Raw genomic sequence first — 22763 nt, 5'->3', positions numbered from 1 at the left:
CTGTGTTAAACTTTGCTTTTAATAGCCAGAAAGAAACCCTGCAAGCAGTACTGTTGCATGTCCAACTAAACACTCTGCTGAAGAAAGTCTGATGGGAGCCCATTTATCCAACATGAACACCAATCCCAACAGCAATCCCACAGGGTGCCATTTGTTCAAGGCTACTACAAAGCTGTTCAAGACTATCTGCAAAACAGGACAAGTTTGAGTGGCAGGGGGAAAAGCACTGCTGACTAGTCTGAGATATAAAAGGAAGGCTTCTAGGACTGGGCTGTGGTAGGGGAACACTGGCTGTGGATCAGCATAAACCTAGGAAGATGCCATGCAAAGAGCTTGAAGAATTGTGAAATGGTGTACCCCATCACTTCATCCCTGCCAAGGTTTGTCCTGAAGAAAAAAAGCTGGTCCTTCACAAAGTGAAAAATCTGTCTGCCAGGCAAGACCCAAGGCTACATGCTTCCCCCTCCCACTGCAAGTGGGACCCCTGACATATGCAATCGAACCTTTACCTATCTCCTTTATGAGGAGCTCTTTGTCTCCTTCTCAGCTCCCCTAGCAGTCAGGCAAACAGCCTTCATCTCAGCCTAGTGTCCAGTCTTGCTCCACATCCCACTGGCTCTCAGTTAATCAGTCTGTTTCCAGCCTGCATGCATATGTGTTAATCCCAAACTTTCCATGCCTCAGCTCAGGCACTTACTCAGGTTTCTTTCCTAGGTTTCAAGAGGTTGCAGCCAGCAAAAAAAAAAAATAAAAAATGAAGCAAAGAGTTATGAATTAATGCAAATCTTCCAAGCTGCTCTCACTCCTCACCACCACAGCCCTTGCTGGGGACATGAATGTTGTGTCTCCATCATCTAGAAATGATTTATGGAGCCACGTTACAACCACTCAGAAGATGCCTGTTTTGCTCTAACACCAGCTGTAGGCTGTTCCACAGTGGGTCCTGATCAAAACCACCTAGCTGGAACCCTTATGTCTCTCACAGGACAGAGGTGAATACCTGGAAATATGTCATTTCCATCCATGAGGTCCTCTTACCCCCTGAATACCCCTAAACATTTGGAGATGGGCTCTAGAAAGAGAACAGTGTCCACAGTGAGCAACTAAACCAAATCTAAGCTCATCTGACCAGGCAATAGAGTTTGATGACCCTATTGTAGCATGATATTGATGATTTGTAGAGCATCTTCAGTGGCCAAGGAACAACCTAGTAAGTCGAAGAACCATCAGTCCATAGTTTTCCTGTCTATTCCAAGATATATGGCTCAACTCCACTTCAGAAAGCCTGCAAATGTAGAGTTTTGGTGTTGGCATGTGGCAAGCTCAGCTGAGAAGACAAGCTTCCAAAGTCAAAAGCTAATCTACTCACTCCAAACTATTGCTGTTTGACCTAGAGCAGTGTCCCAAATCCTTCCAAGATGACAACAAAATTGGCTCACCAGTTTGCACAATTTCCTTCCTGTCACGGTGAATCAATAAACTGAGTCATTATATTTCATTTTCTGCTTCCTACAGTGGTCCTTTTCGTCTGGGCCTGGCAGTGAAATGAGTCCATTGATGGAGTTTCAGACTAGAGTCAAACAATCAAATTCCTGTCCCCAATACAAGTCTGTCCTCAAAGCCCGCCGAACAGCCTGGCTTTGTGGGTGGGATTCCTCTCACCAAACTTTTGACATGCACATCTGAGTTGGACATTACAGCATGCTTTTAGAGTCAACGCAGAGAAAAGGCACTTTCAGCGTGTGATTCATGCCAGCTGCTTTTGACACCTGCTTTGACATTAGGATGAGACGCTTTATTCAGCAGAAGTTCCCATTTCTCTCTATTAGCTATAAGAGAATTTGGACTCCTAGAGGGAGGCGTCTAGCAAAGTTCCTCTCTAAAGATGTTTTCAACACTGGAAAAGCCTCACAGTCCACAAATCAAACTGCTGGGATCTAATGGAATCTGTCTCTTGGAGAAGAAAGCCTGCAAGTTTGCAGTGCTATTTGTGAGCACTTAAATGAGAATAATAAAATATAGAGATATGGCCCTACTTTATTTCTTGGGCCCCAAGTGTTTTCCAAGGAAGCTAGTAACACCTCCCGGACAACTGAATTCCATATCGCCAACCAACAGCTTGGCACTTGTTAGGCCTATTAATATGGCATTTGCTCCAAATGGCACTATGGCAGAGCCCAATTTTCTCCAGCAAAGTTTTAGGGACAACTTGTAATGGTTCAAGAGAGATTTTCTTAGGTCCTGTTCTGTAAAACTTGACTGTGGGTAGTGTCTTTCCTAGTGCAAGTTTGCCCTGGCAAAATATAAATGTTTGCCTTAGGATAATATGAATTGTGCCCTGAATTTCAATTGCTAAATTTGACCATCTCTCCATACAAAGACGCCTGGGTAATTTTCCACATGTAAATGAATATACAGAATACCAGCATGCCTTCGAGTGTACTCCATCTCTTCATTGCAGACCTTCTCTACCATGGTTACACATGAATCTTCCTTGTTTCTACCTCTCTTACTTGGAAAACAGCTTGCCTCCGGATCTTATTCTGTCCTTATAAACCATTGCTCTGGCCTTGTTCTTTCATATTTTTTCAAGTATTTAACTCAGTTATTCTACAAAAGATAGCTGAACTAGAGCAAAACCATCTTGACATCAACATGTGGCACTGTCACCATTCCTTCCCTTTGAAATAATCACAGCGTTACATTGGTTAATTCAGCCCATGGTCTCCTCTCAGATCCAGGCCATTTCCATTTGCAGGAAAGGGTTTGTGCAGCATTTTTCTCAAAGTTGCACAGGTAGTCATCGGCAGAAGCAGGAGAAGGACCTGGGAGAGCTACCTGTCAATTGTCCTGACCCTCAGAGTGACATTCATGGGAGACATGGGCAACAGAGCTGCTGTGCCATGCTGAAGGGGCATTTCCCAGCCCAGCTGTTCCCCTGGTAACTTCCAGATGCAAAGTCCATCCTTGAGCACTGGCCTCCATCAGAGGTGACCTTCCCTGGTTGGTTCCCAGCCCAGACACTGTCAAAGGTTTGTCTCAGTGTTGGCTTTTGACAGAGAAATCTGTAACTCGCCCCTAACAGTGATGCTCATTAAAAGGCTTCAATGGGATCATCTTCCCACACTTCCAGCAGAATCTCCTGTTTGATCAGCATCCTCAGAAAGGGATTATTTTCTTCACTTAAGCTGTCCCAAGCTGCAGGAACAGGGGAGACTTTCCAATTAGTAAGGCCCAGCCAGATGTTCATCCTCCCTGATCCCCAGGGGTTGATTATTGCTCACCTGACTTTGAGCTCTATCTCTCCAGGGCTGTTTTTGTCCATCTCTGACTAACCATATGTTTAATTACATTCATGAAAATGACAGGGAACATATATTGCCGTGTTCAAAAGCTTTGGTATTCACACAGAGAAAATCTCTCACTTCATTATTGCTCCTCTTGGAGTGTCTTTATGTGCTTTACAATGAATTGAGAGCCACAGCATATTTGCATGGCTGAAAAGGATTATTACCTCTATTTTCCAGATGATAAACTTCAGCACAGAGAAGTTAAGTAGCCAGTGTGAGGTATCCAGCAGCAGTCACAATTGGGACCAAGGATAGTCACCATAAACTCTCTATTCTCTAAAAGACTGCAGAAAATTCTTTCATTTTATTTATTCTTTTTAAGAGCCATGTGGTGCGTCTCTATCAAATTCTACAAATCTCACTGCAGCAAATTAAATAAATACATGACAGATTTGGGAGGGCAACAGAGAGGTGGAAAAAAAGTTGATCTCAGGCAACGAAAAACATTGATCATCCACATGTCTGATGTCAGTTATTAGTCTTTGCTGTGTTTCCACCCACAGCTCCGTACGACTCAGATGAGTTTGCTGATGTGCTGTTTATCAGGCAACAGCACTGAGGCATGCAAATTGCTGAGAGGCAAGTAAAGGAGTGAATAAATCAGTGGATAGAGGAGGAAGCTCCCTCTGATGTAATCACTAGGTTCATTTTTCATAGGTTCCAGGAAGGATATGCAAGATTACACTAAGTTGTACAGATGTCATAATCTCAAAGTCACACTACAGTCCATATCCCCCATGTTCTTTTCTCCTATATTAAGACGAATTTTAGCCACCAACATGCTGGTAGTTGCTGGGGACTGTGATGAATTTAACAAAATATGTCGTGTAGGGAATATGTTACATGTATGAACTCACACGAGCATCTGGGATTCATACCGGCTGTATGAAGAAAGAAGAGAAGAAAACTTTCCTAAAGTTTTGATTACAAAAAGTCCCTCGCTATCCTTAAAGATCTCCAAGTTGCTTTTCTAGGATTGATGGGGATATTACATCAAGAGGGAATTCTGATATTTGTAGGCTCTACATAAGGTAAATGATGATGCAAACTCCTAGATCTCTGCCAGCTCCTCAGCATTTTTGTGCCCTCCCAGCTCACCCAGGGAAGAAGCTGAGTTTCAGGCATCACTTACCATCACCTTGTGCCGTCCAATTAGGTTTGGGGACTCACACAGTAGCTGCACATCTGATACGGTCACCACACAGGGCTTCTCACCAACCAGAACAGTGTAGTTCAGCTTGGCATTCCCTCCTGCCACTGGTGGGATCAGGTTCTTGCCCTGGACAGAAAAGAGTATCATCCCACCAAAAATAACATGTCAGAAAAGAGTTTTCCTTCCAATTTTGGTTTGCTTCTGTTACACAAGTGTTAACATTGAACTCAACATTCAAGCTTCACCGTTCACTAACTTAGCAAGAAAAAAACAATTAAAAAATCCTACAGAAGACAATAGGGATGAATAGACTGTCATCAGTCAAAACAGCTTGTCCTGTTTCTGTCTCTGGAACTAAAGCATTGCATACAAGTCTTGAACAAACAGGCCCTCAGAAAACATTCAGGCTATACTGAAACATATTTCCAAGTGTGCAAGCAGGTATTCTGCATGCACAAATATTTCTTTGTGTATGTGCCACATACCGGTGCTGATATGGAAATGTTCAAGCATAAAATTCCTTCTTTGTGTAGCTGCCCAGATTACAAAAATGACAGAAGACTGCTGTGGGATTTGCCTGGGAGTGAGAGGAAGGTCTCTAAAACCCAAGAAAGAAATAGGTTTGGGTATTTAACTGCCAGCTCTGCCACAGTGGTTGAAAATTTTCTCTGGCAAACAACAGTGGTTGCAAATTTAGGTGGCGCACATTTAGCTAGAGCAGGAATTCATATTTTGTAGTTTTCGGGTATTGGAAGATGCTGAGCAGTGACTGGTGCAGTGTTTGCTGATGGTGACTCTGATGTGATGCAATAGGATGGGTGCAAAGAGTGGAGGAAATCTCTGGGGATGCCACTGTGATTAGTGGGGTGCTAGCAGACACAGAAAGACCACAGGCAGCATGTGTCTTACCATCCTCATCCCATCCTTGGTCCCCATCTCACCTTCAGTATGATTGGACTTCCTGGCTTCAGCTCCAGGATCCCCGAGGGATTGAAAACCTCAAAGACTGGGTTTGGGTAGTAGGTGAAGTTGGTTTTGTTGAGGATCAGCAGGGACTGCACATTGTCGAGAATGAAGCCAAACTCCTCTGGACGCTCAGCTAGCTCAGACTGGTGATTGGGGTCAACAGCCAGTGCTGGTGCCTGGCAGGTCATCTCCGTGCTGTTCTGCACCTCGCAGTTCTGGGGAGAGAAACCCAACACAGGCAGAGTTTATGGAAATGCCTCCAGCTCTGCTAGTGGGCTGATACCTCCCAAGGAAATGCTAGCCTAGCAGAGGACACTGAGGAGCAGACCTCCTTGGTTATCAAGAGGCAAACTGGTGCTTTGCTGCTTCAAAGCATGCCCCAAACCCATCAGGCAATCAAGGGAAGGATTAGGGAAGATTTGCTCGGACTGGTGTGTAGAACAGTTTGTATTGCAACTGGTCATCCTGTGCCTCTGCTCTGAGGGAGTTCACCCTCTGGGGTTGCCAGGTTTTCTTTCCTTCTAGAAATAAGAAGGTTTTTTTTTGTTTTGTTTTGTTTTGTTTTGTTTTGTTTTGTTTTGACAGTGGAAGCTCATCAAAGCCCCACAACCACCCTGCAGTTAACTCTCACACTCTACAGATCATTCCACAAATATATGTGCAGTACATGCTTATTTGTGTCCAGGATATTCCTGTTTGCACAGCCAACTACATGAAATGATACCCAGCAAGCTGCAGTGGAGAAGACAATGAGGTAACTTTCAGGACACACTGAAGTCCAGTTCCAAACCTGACTACTAAAACCTACTTTTTTGTGTATCTGACAAAGGGGTAATAGATTGTGAAAGGCTATTATCCCTGACTCCCATTTTAAGCCCCTAGAAATTACATCTGGTTGATTTTCAGGATCTGAGCTTTCACCTTTCTATGACATGGTTCCTAGCACTGTGCATCCTGGTCTCGCCAGGCACTACCAGGCTCTGAGCACCAAAAGAGCACTTCCTGATGCAAAACTGGTGGGCAGTTCATCACGAGCACTTGTAAGATGATGAATAGGCTTCATCAAGTGCACAATGGCATAATTGTTTGACTCTATTGTGTCATGCAAGAGCTGGAGTCTGCAGGAAGAATGTGATGAAGTCGTGCAGGCTTCTAATTCTGCAGCAAGCTTGAGAAATATTTGGCCGTGCTGTGCCCAGAAACACGACACATTACCAAAGCATACCTACATACATACATAATGAAGTGGACCGGGGTTTTCCCATAGTTCATGAGGGCCTGGAAGATTGCCCACTGAGATTTACATCAGGCCAGAAACCAACATCAAAAGGTATTTCCTGAATCTGATGGGATGTGAGAGGTGACAAGATTGCTTTGGATTTGGCTTTATGAAGGGCGACACAGCAGAGTTCACAGGGGAGCTGGGATAAGACCAAAATTTAAGTCTCCATTTGCAGACTGCAGTCTTTCTGCATTAATATAGCCTATATTCCCGTGTTTTCTTTTCGGATCTACCACAGTTTCACCAGTGTTCATGAGGCAATTGGTCACCAAGAGCTGAGCTGGGCTGTAAATGTAGCTGATTAACTCTGGATACACTTTTGCAGGATCCCAAATGGGTCAGGGAACGGACAGAGTACTACTATACACAGTCCCTTCTGCTCCCAGCACACCCTGAATTTGAGTCTGTGTATGAATAGGCATAGATAATAAATAGCATCAGATGTGCATAGGACAAGAGAGAGGACAGGTATCTTTGAGCCAACAGAAGAATCAGGCTCAGCAGAGACCAGGAGCTGAAGGACTGCTCTCTCTGTTCCCTCCTTGGTCCAGTGCTCCTTCATGGAGAGAGGATGGGGTAATAAAGGAAGCCATGCTCTCTTTTATGGATGCAACAGGAGATTTCAGCCTCCACAGCTGTTAGGAAGCCTCTGTCACCACCCCGGACATTTCCTCCTGCAGTCCCCAGTCCAGCAGCAATACTCACATTGACGTGTTCCTTTCCACCATGCTTTGCCCGGATCTGGGGGTTCTGGATCAGGTCTAGGTGAGTTCCCCACACAGCAATGGGAGTGTTGCCACTAGAGAAGATGAAATGAAAGAAAAGCATAAACCCATCTAATACATACCAGTCCTGATATTAAACCAGCAGTGGGTTGTCTATTTTCCTAAATGTTTATTGCAAAGTGCCTGACCACATCTCACAGACCTCTAGGAAAGAACACAAAGCAAACCAAACCAAACCAAATAGGATTTTTTTCATTAATTTATAGGTGGAGAAAGAATTAAAACTGTATGCTTGTTGAAACTGACATGTCAAGCAGCGTCTGTGTGTTCCATTATCAGGACTGAGCAATCACAACTTTGATAATGAGAAGAGCAGGAAATCTAGAAGAGGCTTTTTGGAATGGTCTATAGCCGATATCTTCTATTCCATTTAAAGAAGAGAGTTTAAAAAAAAAAAAAAAAAAAAAGTATAGAAACTGTCCAGTGCAAGCAACCATAGAGGATTCAGTTCTGCCTTGTTTGGGGTCTGTAGTTCTGTCTTCAGTATTAAACTTGCTATAGAAAGCACCATTCTGAATAAGGAAATGCCACTTCATGGAGCCACCTACTTCAATGCTGCCAGGGAACCCAGTCCCACCACGTCTAGAAGAAACAGAGCCAAAGTCTTCAGACTTGGTCTGAATAAGGCATTTGCTTTGCTTCATTTAGTGACCCAGGCAGATATGCCCTGCAAAGTGTGTAGAACCAACCTTTGACAGAGTAGAGATTTCTAATCACTGTGTCCTTTTGCTCAGCCAAAACTTGATTTCCTGAGAAAGTTGATTCATACAAGCCATGACCTTACATTTAGCTGATGTTATTGCTTTTATAACATCTCCCTCAGCCCAGCTTAAGAAGGGGAGATGGAGACAGAGCCCTTTTCATTCCCTGCAGTCAGCCTCACCAGAAGGAAACAGCTTTCAACCCTCTTTCCATTCCTTTGCCTCTCACGTGTAGGAGAGAGAGGAAGGAAAGTGCAAAGGAGTGTTCACAGGCTTTAGTAGGAGCCAGTGTGTGGGATGGCTTTGAACTCTGCATGGAGGGGAAGGGTTCACCACAGGCAGGTTTGGCCATCCCAAACAAAAGCAGCACTGTTCTGCGAGGGTCAGATCTCCGCTTGCAGCCCATGGGTGCCTGCTGCAGGGGCAACGTGGTGCAAGGGCTGGATGGGGAAGAGTTACCTGAGAAAGCAAAAACCTCAGCTCTCAGGGCTCAGGCAGCCAAGGCAAGGTGAGGAAACATCAACAATACCCAGTCTCTGCTATGGAGCTGAAGGTTTCCCAGAGATGAGGAGCATTCTCATCGGTTTCAGCACCTGCATCTGTAACTCCCCTTGGAAACTGTCCAGGCTTCAAATTATTTCCTGGAGCTCTTTGCTGAGAACGGGAGGGAAAGCCATGCAGAAATCAGATGGATTTATGTGGGGCTGGGAAAAGAAGGCCCAGCATCCCTTTCCTGCCTCTAGGTAAACCTCTACATGCACGAAATGTGAAACAAGTGCATTACAAATGAGACTGGAGAAAACACCAGGGAATAAATAAACTGTAAGGCAGAAGCCTGGGCTCGTCAACAGATCTCTCCCAGTTCTAATTTTGTTTTCCATGTTCCTCGTTTATGTTTTATTATTACACAGATGAGGTACGTAGGAATTAAAGCAGATATACACCTCTGCTCAGCAGTGTGGCTATCAGGTGTCAGAGAGCTGGATGCAGCTAGCTGGGACTGTGCTTCAGCCCTTCTAGCTGCTTCCACCCCGTTAGCCCAAACAGGGCCAGGACACCAGCTCAAACACTGGCTGGTGGCCATCCATGCTTTTAAGCTGTTAGCAGTACTCTGGCTTGGTTTAAAGTGCCTTACTACCCTCCCAGGCAATGCCTGGTCATGTTCAAGGCATTGCAAGGGCCAGAGAGCACTTCCAATAAGCAGAATGGGTAAAGCTATACTGAATTTCAAGGAGAAAGATTATTTGATGGTATGGATGGGGGCTATGCAAGCTAGCTGGCTTTAGGTCCAAGGGTAGCCCTGAATTAAGTATTTACTAGTTTAAACATAACTTTGACCAAGAAGCCTGTAAATTTGAAGTCATCTTAAGGACAGGTGGAGGAAGGGTGGTGTGAGGAGGGCACCCGCATTGCAATAAAAAGTTATCATCTTTTCAAAACAAGGAGACGCTTTTGTTCTAAACCCCAGCATAGCAAAGGTGTGATCATAGCTCTGACCACAAACCCCAAATCTTTCTCAAGAGCTTGTGGTGAAGCCATGAGCTCTACCCATGAGCATTGTCACAACTCTATCTCCCTGCAGGTGCTCCTGTGATACTTCTCTGAGAGGTTCCTTATGGTCTTGCAAGAAAAGGCTGTACAGACTGATCCATGGATCATACGTGGCTTTGAGTTCTGCAGGGTACCTCAAGTTCTTATTCATAAGACAGCTTCCCATCCTTTCCCTATAGGGAAAAATACACCCTCCCTAAAATGCAACTTCATGCTAAGTGTTCCTGACATCATCCAGGGAGACCTGGCTTGTCAAGAACCAGAGAAGAAGGGCATAAACCAAGTTTTTGTTTCCCCATTGTCCTGCTTCTTCTGGATTTTTGGCTGTGGGCCTTTATTATTTTAATTATTATTTATTATTTTTTATGAATCTCTGCTGATTCAAACTAGAAGGGATTTTGTGTATTTACTCAACAGTTTTATGTGTTCCAGACATATCAAATGTGTGTGCATATATACATATCTATATATGAGTGTGTGTATATATAAATAAATCCTTTTATTTAATCAACTGAGTCTGTGCACACAGTTTTCAAACCACGTGTTAAAAATTCTGTATTTGGTTTGGAAACCGAGCTTGCAGGCTCCAGCCACACTTATTAAGCAAAGCTACAGCAGAGGATCAGAGAGGGACCTTCTCTCTGGAAAAAAATAAAATAAAATAAAATAAAATAAAATAAAATAAAATAAAATAAAATAAAATAAAAGCCAAAGAAATTCTGTTCACTGAAGACATCACCTGAAAACTCACTCTGGCTTGCAAATCCAGCAAATTCAACTGCTGTTTGCCTTCACGTCAAAACTGGTAGCCACTGCCTTCTGTGGCTGTGGGTGAATGCCCAGTTGTAGCCACTTCTCAGCCAGATCAGAGTAGTGACAGACACTTCTGCTCAGCAAAATGTCAGAGGTGCTAAGACTAAGAGCTTTCTTAATTTAACTCTTTTTTTTTTTTTTTTTTTTGTCCCAAAAGCTCTAAGCGTAATTTTCTCTCTGCAGACTCAGATAATTGCTGGACGTAATTCAAATCAAACCCAGATCAAATGTATTAATGGAGCCTTATAAAATTCTAGGTACCTGCCAGCCCAGCGTGACTCATTTTTTTTGGCGATGTGAGTAAATTAGCAGTAATCTTTTCTTTATTGTCTTGGAAAATGGCACTTGAGAAGGTTTTAAGCCAGTCTGGGTACATTCATTCACTAATTTTGCAAAGCTGGTTTAGTAGCAATCATCTGTCCCTCAAAACAGCTTAGCCCCACAGCCAGGAGTGATGAATCAGAGATTTGCTGTAATGAATCATACTGCATAACAAATATAGCAAGGAAGAGCCTCCTCGGTCTATCTCCAGATCCACGTGTCTCTCAACTAACTTATTCCTTGTTTGATTCCCAGTAGTTGAGCTGGCTGCACTTTTATCCAGCTCTCTGTGGATGCCTTGCTTTGTCTCCATTACAAACTCAGGACGGAGCTCCATGGCTTAACAGTGATTGTCCAAAAAATGGGCTCAGACACCCTGAACCACAGAGGGAATCCTGGATACTGCGTCTTCTCTCTCTGCACCCTCCTCCAAGGTTACAATTCAAAATAATTCAAAAGTGCAAAAGAAAGGGCACAAAGGCAGAGGTGCAGTGGGTAGACCTGGTTAAAATTAGTCTCCTGCTACTGATCAAGTGGATGCTTTCTATTTTAGAGGTACCAAAGAGTGAAAGTTAGAGGCTGTATCTGAATGATGAGACAGAGTCCCAGTCATCCATCCTAGCATCTACGGACCCTGCAAATAAGCTGGCACCTGTGAAACAAGCACCTCTTCTTAATTTGCTTTATGCTGGGAGGAGGATGGGAGATCCATGGCAGAAAGCAATGGGATGCAGATCCTCTGCAACTCAGGGCCAGGCAAAGCTGGGCCATTCCACCTCCAACCTCTCCTTGGCTGCTTCTTTGTCTCTTGCTGGGAGCTTCAGAAGAGAAACCAGGGAGCAAACAGGCTCTGGAGAGCTTCTCCTCTCACCTCCCAGCCAGGCCTGAAGCCAGGTGAAGGAAGGGCCCGTTCTGTAGCTTTCCTGGGGATAAAAGGCGAATTCACTCTCCTGGGCTGTCAATCTTACACCTTTTAAGCAGCACTAAACTCACTTTAATAAGGAAGGGACTAAAGCGATTTCTCATTTCACTGATAACCTGAAGTCTGACTGAAAATAAAACCTCCGAATGGAAAATCCAGACACTAAAGCTTCGAGCCCAACGTGTAAAGATTCAATCCGGCTAAATCAGTAAATTCCCTCATGGTAATTAAAGGCGCTAATTGATTTGTGAAAACATCTTCTGGAGGGGAGCTGAACTGAGGGGATTTACGAGTCCTGCTCCTAATCCCCAGATACTCCAATCAGTCCGGTTTGACAGGGGAGCAGAGAGCTACAGTGGATGAATGAAGGGACACTAAGATTTCTTATTTTGTATCTTTTCAAGGAAATACCAGCACATTTAGTAGCTAGTTCCTCTATTCCTGAGACCATTTCTGCAGGATTCAGAGAGTATTTGGGTAACACTTTGATGCCTTCCACAACCAGAGCAAATGCTATACTCAGACATTGCACGAACCTTCTGAATTCACCAAAGCAGCATCAATGAGCCAAAGAGCAAAAAGGATGCCTAACAAGGAGAAAGACCCTTTAGTAGGGCAGGGACCTGGGCTCCCTTTGTATTTCATCTCAGGAGATGGCCTTGGGGCTTCCAGGCATGATAACCAAACAAGCAATACTTATTCCTAAGCCAGCAGGTAAGGCTGGGAGAAGGTGAGAATTGGTTTCAAACCCAAATTCCCTTCTCTAAGCACAGTCATGATGTTTATGTCCGGGTCTAAGAGGCTAATGGATATTTGACTGGTGCTATCACCATAAAAAACTGTGGACCCAGCCGAAAGGGGCACAAAACATAGTCATGACCAGAAAAAAAAGTAAGAATTGCAGCCTTTAGGAACACAACAGCCCCGGGGGACTGTGATACCACTGAGGGAGCATCTGGGTACTGGAGATAAACACCAGGCTGCAGTAAAGAGGGAGAAAACTTCAACATCAGACTGGAGACCTGCTGTACCTGCCTTTGTAATTAAAACATGAAGTCCCCAGGGCAAGCTTCTGGTGAGCAGTTGCAGCTTGATTTTGCTGCATTAAGCCAGCAAGGAAGCTGTAGTCTGCTAGTGAAGGTTCATTTAGCTTTGGGCTACACCGAGTTGATTTGGAGAAAGAACATGGCTCCAGCCCATCCCTCACAAGGCTCTTTGGAAATTTTGTCCCAGGAGTACACACAGCTATGGAAATCCAAGGTGCTACAGTGAATACAGAGAGCATTGCTGGCATTTATTGTCTTCCCAAGAGGCAAGTCCACCAGCTCTCATGGTTTTTGGGATCTGGGAAGTAGGATCTTGGAAAGCACTTTTCTGTATCAAAGACCATCACAAACATATCAGTGCTGCAGGAGAAAATAAGGGAAGCTGGTAGGGTGTGTTCCTGGGATGCTCACCTGAAGATGCTCCACTCGGGCTCAATCCTCAGGATGGTTGGATCCTCCACATACTCGTACTGCAGCTCCTGATGTATCTTGGCCTTGTCCACTCTCACAGACACCTTCACCTTCTCGAAGCCTTCGTCTGAGGCAGTGGTGTTACAGACAATGTGTTTGGTGGATCTCCTGCGAACAGAAGTGAGTAAATGTAAACCAGGCTCTGCCAGCAGCAAATCAGTGGTGCCAATAACAGCCCGGCTTATGTCCTCTGACCTTAGCCTATTCCCTGTGAAGTGGAAAAGCTCGCTGCTGCAGGAACATGCTGGGAACAGTGTGACACATTCACCTGAGGAAGTGACATTGCCTTCTCACTGCTTTAAATAAAACCACAAGAACCACCATTACTCAGGTCTCAGAATATAAACTGAATCCCAAGGGAAGTCCAAACCAGACCTCTCTCCAGAAATGTTTCTGTGCAATTAAATGCATGATGGATGTTTCCTTCCTGCCTGCAGGCACATGCAGCAGCAGCTCATAAAAGAGGGTGTTTGCACCTCAGCTATCCAGTCTGGGATAATAAAGTTTACTTTGCATTAGGACTCTAAGCCTTGTTTAACTGCAGTTTACAACATGCCTGAGACTTCTGCATGGGAAGTGCTAATGTATTGGGAAGAATTTTATGGTTTTACTTAAAATGGATTCTGCATAAAAGTCTTCCTTTGGGGACTGGCTCAAAACCAGCTCCAGGTCTGAATTTTGCAGTGGCATTGCATAAAGAGCCCAAAACCCAGTCCCCAAACACCCCAGCCTTCCTAGCACTGTGATTTGTGACACAGATTCATCTTATATCTCCAGAAAGATGAAGCAGGGTTCATCCTTCCCTTGCAGCATGGCATTCACCCTCCAGGTGCTCTTCAAATTTCATTGAAAGTCCAGGCATTGTCAATCCCTTCTAAAACTCCCCAGTCTCTTTAGTAAGCAACTCCAAGCAGCTGTGGTTCCCGCTTGGTCTTTTAAATCACAAGCTGTGACTTCACCCTCCTGAATTATAGATGTTAAATCATGCTACAGTCCTGACAGGCAGCTAAAGAGGATTCCAACATCCTGGAGAGGGAAGCGCTTTGCCCCAAGACAGTGATCCCAAGTCCCCCGTGAATGGACCCTTCTTCTGCCAAGGAGAAGCAGGGAGAAATTGTGCCAGTTTTGTCTTGAGCTTCCACCAATACTGGCAGCAAAGTGTATTGCACTGGGTAGGTTGGAGCTGCAGGAGCCCCTGGGAACTGGATTTAGGCTCATTCTCACAGGGATCAGGGAACATTCAGCAGGTAACACCGACATTAAGCCTCTCTGAACTGCAATTGAACAGGAGCCAACCCCAAGCTGAAATGCTGCGAGTCATCCATTTCTTAGCACCATGGGACTATTCTAGGCTAAAAGGGAGGTGTTTTAATACTTAAAATTGGTGTTGTCAGATTTTCTTTTTTTTTTGCCTCCTCTAAAGTGGGGACATGAAAATTAATCTTTTAAATTATGTACCCTCAGAGCAAGTAGCAAAACATGGGACCATGGAGAATTGCAGTGAAATTTGACAAGGGGCCATGGAAAAACCCCATCAAATACCAATCAAAACAATGAAATAAATTCTGTTCTCCCCCCCAAAAAACATGCACAGTACGGTTGCACTGATGGAGCACTGAGCAGGATACTCTTTTCCACAGCAGAACAGACGTGGTTACAAGCAAAAAAGTCACTCAAAGGACAGGGTGTTTGGGCTGCAGGAGAAATCTCTTGACTGCGATTGTTCACATCTTTCAGGTTCAGGTATACAAGGTGGGAAGGACTCCTCTGTACCTGTAGAAGAGGCAAGGTTGTCGCCCAAAGGTCACGATGACGTTGCTGCCTGCGTTGAGGTTGTTGCCCGTAATTGTCACCTGGGTGCCACCCGACACGGGTCCCCGCTTCGGCTTGAGATCAGAGAGCGTCAGAGTCTGAAAAAGCAAAGGGTGATGCTGAAAATACATAATAACAAAGGTACTTTCTTTTCTCTTTGAAGTGGTGGAGAAAGTTAGGCACACGCAGGGGGTTAACCACGTTAGGTGAACTTCAGAAGATGCACATATTTTCCTGCTAAAAGAGGAGTGTTGAATGACTCCAGTTCTTTAATAGACACTGCTTGAATGCTGACTTTGGTGAGATGAACTCAAACCTAACCCCAGTGTGGTTTCACCCTACAAAATAAGGCCTGCCCTTATACCTGCTAGGAAATACCGTGTGCTTCCAAAGTCAGTTCCATGCCTGGATCCACTGCAGCCATGATCTCCCACCTCCGCTGCCCGTTTGATAGAGCTCAGGAGTATTTTTGCTATTATGCAACACCACTTCTGCAAGATAAGCTGGATCTCAAACTGCCTTATTGGATCTTAATGGTGGCCCTTTGCCTCTGGAGAAAACTGCAGAGCCCACAAGTGATGAAAGCCACCAGGTGCTTAGGGACATGGTTCGGTGGTAGACTTGGTTTTGCTGGGTTAACTGTTGGACTTGATGATCTTAGAGGTCTTTTCCAACCTAAGTGATTCTATGATTTTAAGATTACTCTAAAGCTTATTGATCTACCAAGGGAACAGGACCTGGAGGATGCCTAAAAATTTCCCTGTGCTCACAGCCTTTTCCCTGGGAAGGAAGAGAGCGGAGGTTCAACAGAGCATCTTGTAGTCCCAAAGCTGGAAGCATGTGTTCTGTCTCTCCCATGGGCACACCACATGACCCCAGGTATTTCTCTTTCTCTTTTCAGACTTTGACTCTGAAACAGTCTTGTACTGCATGTGTGTCCTGCACTAATACTGCACAGCATCACTCATGTTAAGATGTGCTCTGAAATACTACAGCCACAAGAAAGAAGAGCACTGCCCATATGAACTTTTTTTTTTCTGTTTCTGCTGATTGTCTCGGTCTCTTTTCCAAACATAACACAGTATTGCATTAATATATCAAAAAGAGGGCATAATTCCTTTAGAGGCCCCAAATCTCAAACCTTTTTCTTGCCTTCCTACTCTCTATTCTTCCCAAAAGCAAGATAAAATACTTGTCCTCTGAAGGCACAGATCACCCTGTTACCACAATGCAGAGAGGAGACATCCATTTTCAGGGAGAAATTTGGAGTTACAGTTTATTTTTTCATTTGCATTTTAATAGAAAAACTTTCCACTCAGTCCCAAGTGAAAAGCCACTATATGCATTTAAATGAAGGTGTTTTTTTTTTTTTTTTCCCTCTCTAAGAATGATGACACAAATGCTTGAAGCTCTCCTCAACATCTCTGAATGAGCAGGTACATCATGCAGTCACCTTATTGAGCTTTGGAGACCATTAATCCACGTTTATAAAGCTGCCTGACACACACCATAGCTCCTCCTTCCACACGCATAGACCTCTCTGTGTCCTTGTGCCCTTATGGCTAATCATTTTGAAAAACAGCGGCAAGGTTTCCACTTTCCTTTTGTTCAAAACGAAGTTACTGCTTGGAGACAGAGCTGAACTCGAAAATCAGAGATACTGACCAGTAGAAAAAAATTATTGACAGAGCTGGACTTTTCTTGTGTTCACATTTGCCTGTTTCTGACATGGTGGATTTGAGACTCTTTTGCCTCAAGAAGTTGCTCACCTATCAGTTGCTGAAAGTTGGAGGATGTACAAGAAGAAAGAATAAACAAGAAATGCCCTGTTTTTTATACTTTTCTGAGAATATTCTCCAGCAGATGTTTTTGGGATACAAGGTGCAGAAAGAGATGAGTCTTCAGTATGTTGTGCTTCTCTATTTTTAGGGTACTGCCTCGTGCTGTGATGGCAACTCCTCTTCCTTATTGATAGCCATAACTCAAATACAAGTTGTGGCTGACCATGAGGTTGCTGCTGGGAGGTGACTTCCCACCCATGAAAAAATGGGTTGGGAATTGCCAGCTTGGTGCAGATAGCCTACACAACTGCCCTGCAATACTAGCTACTTTACAAACCAGAGCAGAACATTTAAGTTAAAGACTCAGAGCCCTTGTCCCAGTCCTTGATGTCCTTCTGCCCTTCTCCTCAATAGCTGAGAAAATGGCCATGCTCAATTCAGAATTCTTGCAGACCCAAATTACATCAGTGATGCTCCTTGGCAAAGTATTGATGTATCTCATGCCGATCTTACAAAAGGCTTTGTGGCTGAGCTTTCCAAGTTGTGATAAACCATTAATTATTCACAGTGGCGTTCATAAATATTGCACAGCGTGTTTGCAGTAAAACTCAGCCTCCAGACTGTTTACCATTTCCTAGCTGGTGAAAGGTGATGGAAAATGCATGGGGGTCTAGTGGATCTCTAATAGGCTAAAGTGGACAAGAGACAGTGAGGGAAAGAGGAGGCCAGAAAATCTTCTGTATCTTTCTAGGTACTTGACTACTTTCCTCTGCTGCCCAACCTTTTACTTTCCTCCACTACCTCCTTGGCATAAGCTGTCCGCAGAGAAGCTGCCATCAGAGCTGTGTCTAAATTGACCTCATGGTGCACATCAAGACTTTGGTTCCCAGGTCATTCCTCCTGGGGACAAGGGCAGAGGAAGACATGACCCACAGGCAGCTCGTGTACCCTGTTGTCCTTTCTATTGGGTCAATGGCAGCAGCAGGAGGGGCAGTATGCAGCCCAAGACAGAAGGGAGATCTGTTCAAAATGCTCTCCTGGAACAAGGATTATAGGAGCGGGCCCAGAAAAAATGCAAGCAGATCACCCCACAGCACCTGCACTGAGCCAGAGACAGAATACAGGCAAACTCACTTCAGCATCTGATTTGAAAAAAAGAAAACAAAGAAAGAAAAGGTAAAATTTCTTGGGTTGAAAGACAACAGCATTAAAATCATAGCAATAAAATGAGTAACATAAAAAGAGAGAGAGAAAAAAAATAAATGATTTTCATTTAGATCATCATAAATTTCATTTCAGCCTGCAACCAAATGTTTTGTTTCCCTTTTGCCTTATTGAACTCTCTAACACAATTTGCATTTTTGATCACAGACAGTTAAAAACAAACTAACAGCATTTTGAATTCAAAAGTTCAGGTTAGAAAAGTTGGGAAGAACTGTTCTAGCATCTCTAAATTAAACTGCCTCTTTTTTAAAGCACCAAAATTAAGGATTCTGTTGAATTCAAAGCATCAACCTTTCCATTTCTCACAGGAGAGGGGGAGGCTGAAACTATCAGCCAGGTTCGACCTTGCTTGGCTTCATACCTTTTGCAAAAGTAATTTCCAGAGGATTTGCTATGCGTCAGCAAGTGGCATTTAACTCCCGTGAGATGCCCTTCGGTAGCTCTCAAACCTCTTCCTCCCCGTAAAGCTGCCACCCACCACTGCCAGATGCCAAGGTGTGCAATGTGTGCAACAACATCTCTACTCTCCTGGCAGAATATCGGAGGAAGCCAAGCCACGCCAATGAACACAGCTCCTGCTACAAAAGCAGTGGACGCGGGAGAGGACATATGATGGGCAGGCTGGGGAGCATCGGTGTTTTATTCTGTCTAGCACAAAGGTATCAAGGTATGCAGCAGAGAAAACCCTGTTGGCTTCATGCTCATGCACGGCTGGGATAGCTGGCAGCCGGAAAGCCAGCAAGCAAAGGGAAAAGCTGTCACAGATGGACACGGATGATCAAAATCAGACAGTAATTCCAAGAGTAGCAAAGGTGACGTGCTGAAGTGTAATGTCCTGGAAAGAGCCCTTCTGTCGGCATGGTGGGGTCCACCTCTTGAGGCATCTCTGTGCCCCCGCCACTGTAGCACCTGAGTGACATTGGAAAATACAGAGATCTCCGTAGCTCAAGGGGGAAATCGGAGAGATTTGCATTCATTACCAGTTCCTTTTACCATAAAAAAATACTTGGGTATGTGGATTATTTTAGAAAAGACCCATTCCCTTGCAGGAGTTGAGAGTTTGATGGGAACAAAGAGACCCTCTCATCTCAGACCTCCACAAGACCTGTACAATTCAGGGCCAGGTAACGTTTGCCTGTCCCCAGCAAGGGGCCTTACAGGAATAAGCAGGTCTCTTGGACAAGAAAGGCAGGCAGAAAGGGTGAGAATGGAGCAAAACAAGTCAAATGCACAACATTCATGGGGCTCTGCTCCTCTCTTCCATGAGGCTTTCACCATGGCAAAGCCACAGTTTCAGGCTGAACTTGCACCTCTGTGGCAGTGCAGGATCAGGCCCAGATCCCCTCTGACTGCTTTGCAAGCTGATGTCCTAGACAGAGAATGTATCACACCAATCTATGAACCCCACCAGTATCTCTAAAAAAAGAAATGTGGTTACACTTTTGAGTGCTGTCTAAAAACAGAGCAGACTCCAGACAACCCTGCTAAAGGTGGCCGCTCACAATAGGATTCTTTCTCTGCTTTGGAAAATTTGGAAATTTTTAATATTTGGGGCTGGAGATGCAAGCCCCAGTAATACCTTACAGCTCACTCTCAGCCTCAACTCACCCCTTCTGATCTAGTGCTGCTTCTAGCACTGCTTCTCCTGGACACCTAGAAGACCCCCTAACAAAAGCACCCCTTGAATTGTACACCTTCAGGATGCTGTCAGGGCTAGCATCCCATCAAGGAAAAGTGAGATACCAGGAAGGTTTTTTCTGCTTTTTTCTTCCCCCTTTTTTTTAAAAAATTTCTTTCCTATATAGCATTTTTAACTATTAATGAGGATTTTCTGTACTAATTTGGACCGTGGCTGTATCTAACTGTAACTGGACTAATAATTTGGACTATTATTAGATTGTTGAAACATTAATTAGGCAAGCTATTTTTGCTCATAAAAAAATTTCAAAAGGAAATGAAAGGAACAACTTGGAGTGCTCAGGATGGCAGTGAAGGGCTCAGAGGCCGAATTTGGTCAAGGAGAACAGGCGGACAGAGAGAAGTGGACCCGGTGTGAGGACCTTCAGGGCCCAGGATATCTTCCTGCAGTATCTTACCATGAAGTAGTAGAGCTGTGAAGACCTGGCCATGAACTCAGGTTTGCATTCAGCCACACAGATCTCCACGAATCCAGCATGCTGGCTGGGCTTGGCCTCCCCCATCTCACATACTATCCTGTGGAGAAAAGAGAACCAGAGGCAAGGTTTTAGAGTGGTTTTGCAGTCTGGGTGAGAAGAAAGCAGAGGAAACAGCCCACGTTCTTGGGGAATGGACCGTAGACTTAAACCATCCTCTGCTCCTCTGCTCCTTTCCAGCCCAGGATCCAAACTGTGCATTGTTATTCTTTAAAGAATGGTGTTTTTCGTCTGTTGGCACTGAGTGGAGCAGACACTTAGCTGGTGTAAACCACCATACCTTCACTTCATTGTATAGACAAATTCTGGGCAGAGGTCTTGTCCCCAGTCGTGTATGGTGGACAGCTTTGCAGCTGTTGGACTTGATCGTTCCCGCATGGAGAAAGCTGCTTCTTGGGGCTGCTGCCCCACAAACTGGGATTGAACACCCTTGCGGTGGCGATTATTTGAAAAATAGTTAACTTTATGGCATATGCCATAAAGATCACCCAAAATATGCAATCTAAATATGGTAATAAATGGATTATTAACTCCTGTTAATTCCTAGAGAAGAATGACTTCTTTGACTTCATGAATTCTTTGGATTTCAGGGAAAAGGAGGAGAATGAATTCCTCAAAGACCCTACACATAGCAATAACTGGTAGTAGGTGTGCTGTGGCCCAGTGTCTGCCACACACCCAACTTACTGCTCTGCTGGGATGTACCCTTCCACCAGCGGTTTGCACTCCACTCCAGCCACTTTGACGTGAGATGCGATGTCTCTGAACTCCAGCCCCAGATTCTCCCCACGGATGGTCACTTTGGTCCCTCCTTCACGAGGGCCTGTCACTGGATTGATCTGGAGAAACAAGTCAAGAAATAAGAGAATAATCAAACTACCTACGTAAAGACATCAGCATCCTATCAGGAGAAAGAAGAGGCAGTATGAGGCCTCTTTGTGACCACTAGAGACACTCATAGTTTTGAATATTGATCAACTGAAGTAACCAACCTACTCCAGATACATCACTGGGTCCAGCTCCCTTGCAATTGTATCGTTTCATACATGGTCCAACCTCCTGCCTCAGATCTCATTCCTTCTCTTTAGACTACTTGCAAAACAGCAAGAGAGGAATAGATGTCTTTGAGATAGGAGCAAGGGTTTCTACTGTTGCAGCTGAGTTCTGCACTTTATAAATTGCAAAAAGACAGGAGTGGGCCACGGTACAAAGAAATGTAAGAAAGAACAAGAAAAGGACATAGTGAATTTATCTGGAAAGGACGTAAGTGGCTTTAGTCAGACACTTTAAGTTCAAAAAACCCAAAGCACAAGGAGTTTTTGATTTGTTCTGGAGGGAGATATTGAACACTGCTGACGAACTCAGCCGAAAATGTCCATCTGAAAACAACAACAACAACAAAAAACAGTTCAGACACAATGGAGACAGAGTGCCAGGTTAGGTACAGAGCAGACAGACAGTGACAGCGACAGTAGCAGCAGCTGCTATGTGCCAACACATCTCCAAAAGAGCCCCAGCTGCCTTCATGGAAGAGCTGGGTCCAGTGGAAGGGCAGTGATGGGAGCATGGTGTTTGTGGGGTGTAGGACTTTTGGCTCTTGGTCCCTTAGACCCAAAATCAAATGAACGGGTGTCTTAGCAGTCATGGTGGTTGGTGGCATGACATTTTCTCACCGGTCTGGACCTTTACCAGACCTTAAGAGGGGTAGGATCGCTGCATCTCACTCGGCTCACCACCCAAGCTCCAGAGCTCACCTTTTTCCCATAGCAGAACTCCAGTCTGCACCCCGAGCTATCTCCATGCAATATTTCCAGCCCATGCAAAGGGGGGTGTAAATGGGAGAGCACTCTGCATTGCATCTATCACCCTGGTTCAGAGGCGGGTGAAAATTACCCTTGTAGATGTCTTCTCAACATTGAAACTGCATGGAAATCATGGCGCTGGCCCTTAATTATCTCGTTTCTGCCTTTCCAATTATTTAGAGTGCCCAAATGTTTTGCTGTATGACTGGCTAGCTGAAAGGATCTTCTAATGCTGCTTTCAAAGGGTATTCCCTGCCCGCCCACTCAGGATGTCATGGCTGCCATCTGCCAGCACTGGCAAGGCACTCTCTGCAGTGGGGACGGGGGAATTCCCTTTCTGAGGTCAGTACCCGTTGGCCAATGGCCCTGCCAACTGGGAATCCAGGTCTGGCAGCTAGACCCTTGCCTAACAGTGTGACTGGCAGGCAAAGCTGAGGCATTGGCATGAGCAGGACTGCCCTTGACCGCTTCCCAGCCCCGAGTCTGGCACCACAGTTAGCCTAATTTTGACTGAGAGGCTAATTTTTAGGCTGTAGAATCACAGAAACATAGAATGGTTTGGGTTGGATGGGTTGGAATTATATGGGACCTTAAATATCATCTAATTCC

General features: G+C 44.6%; 1 protein-coding gene across 1 annotated transcript in view; it reads right to left on the bottom strand.

Annotated features, from left to right (window-relative positions):
• Positions 1 to 22763, bottom strand: part of PLXNA4 (plexin A4) — a 423963-nt gene that overhangs the window by 51266 nt on the left and 349934 nt on the right. Inside the window, 7 exon segments of the mRNA XM_040546170.1 lie at positions 4483 to 4629; positions 5445 to 5684; positions 7457 to 7550; positions 13302 to 13469; positions 15135 to 15271; positions 20275 to 20392; positions 21040 to 21191. Coding sequence (XP_040402104.1) covers positions 4483 to 4629; positions 5445 to 5684; positions 7457 to 7550; positions 13302 to 13469; positions 15135 to 15271; positions 20275 to 20392; positions 21040 to 21191 — 1056 coding nt within the window.

Source organism: Cygnus olor, chromosome 1 (assembly GCF_009769625.2).
Source record: "Cygnus olor isolate bCygOlo1 chromosome 1, bCygOlo1.pri.v2, whole genome shotgun sequence".
NCBI classification, from domain to species: domain Eukaryota; kingdom Metazoa; phylum Chordata; class Aves; order Anseriformes; family Anatidae; genus Cygnus; species Cygnus olor.
This window is presented reverse-complemented; position numbering and strand designations above follow the sequence as displayed.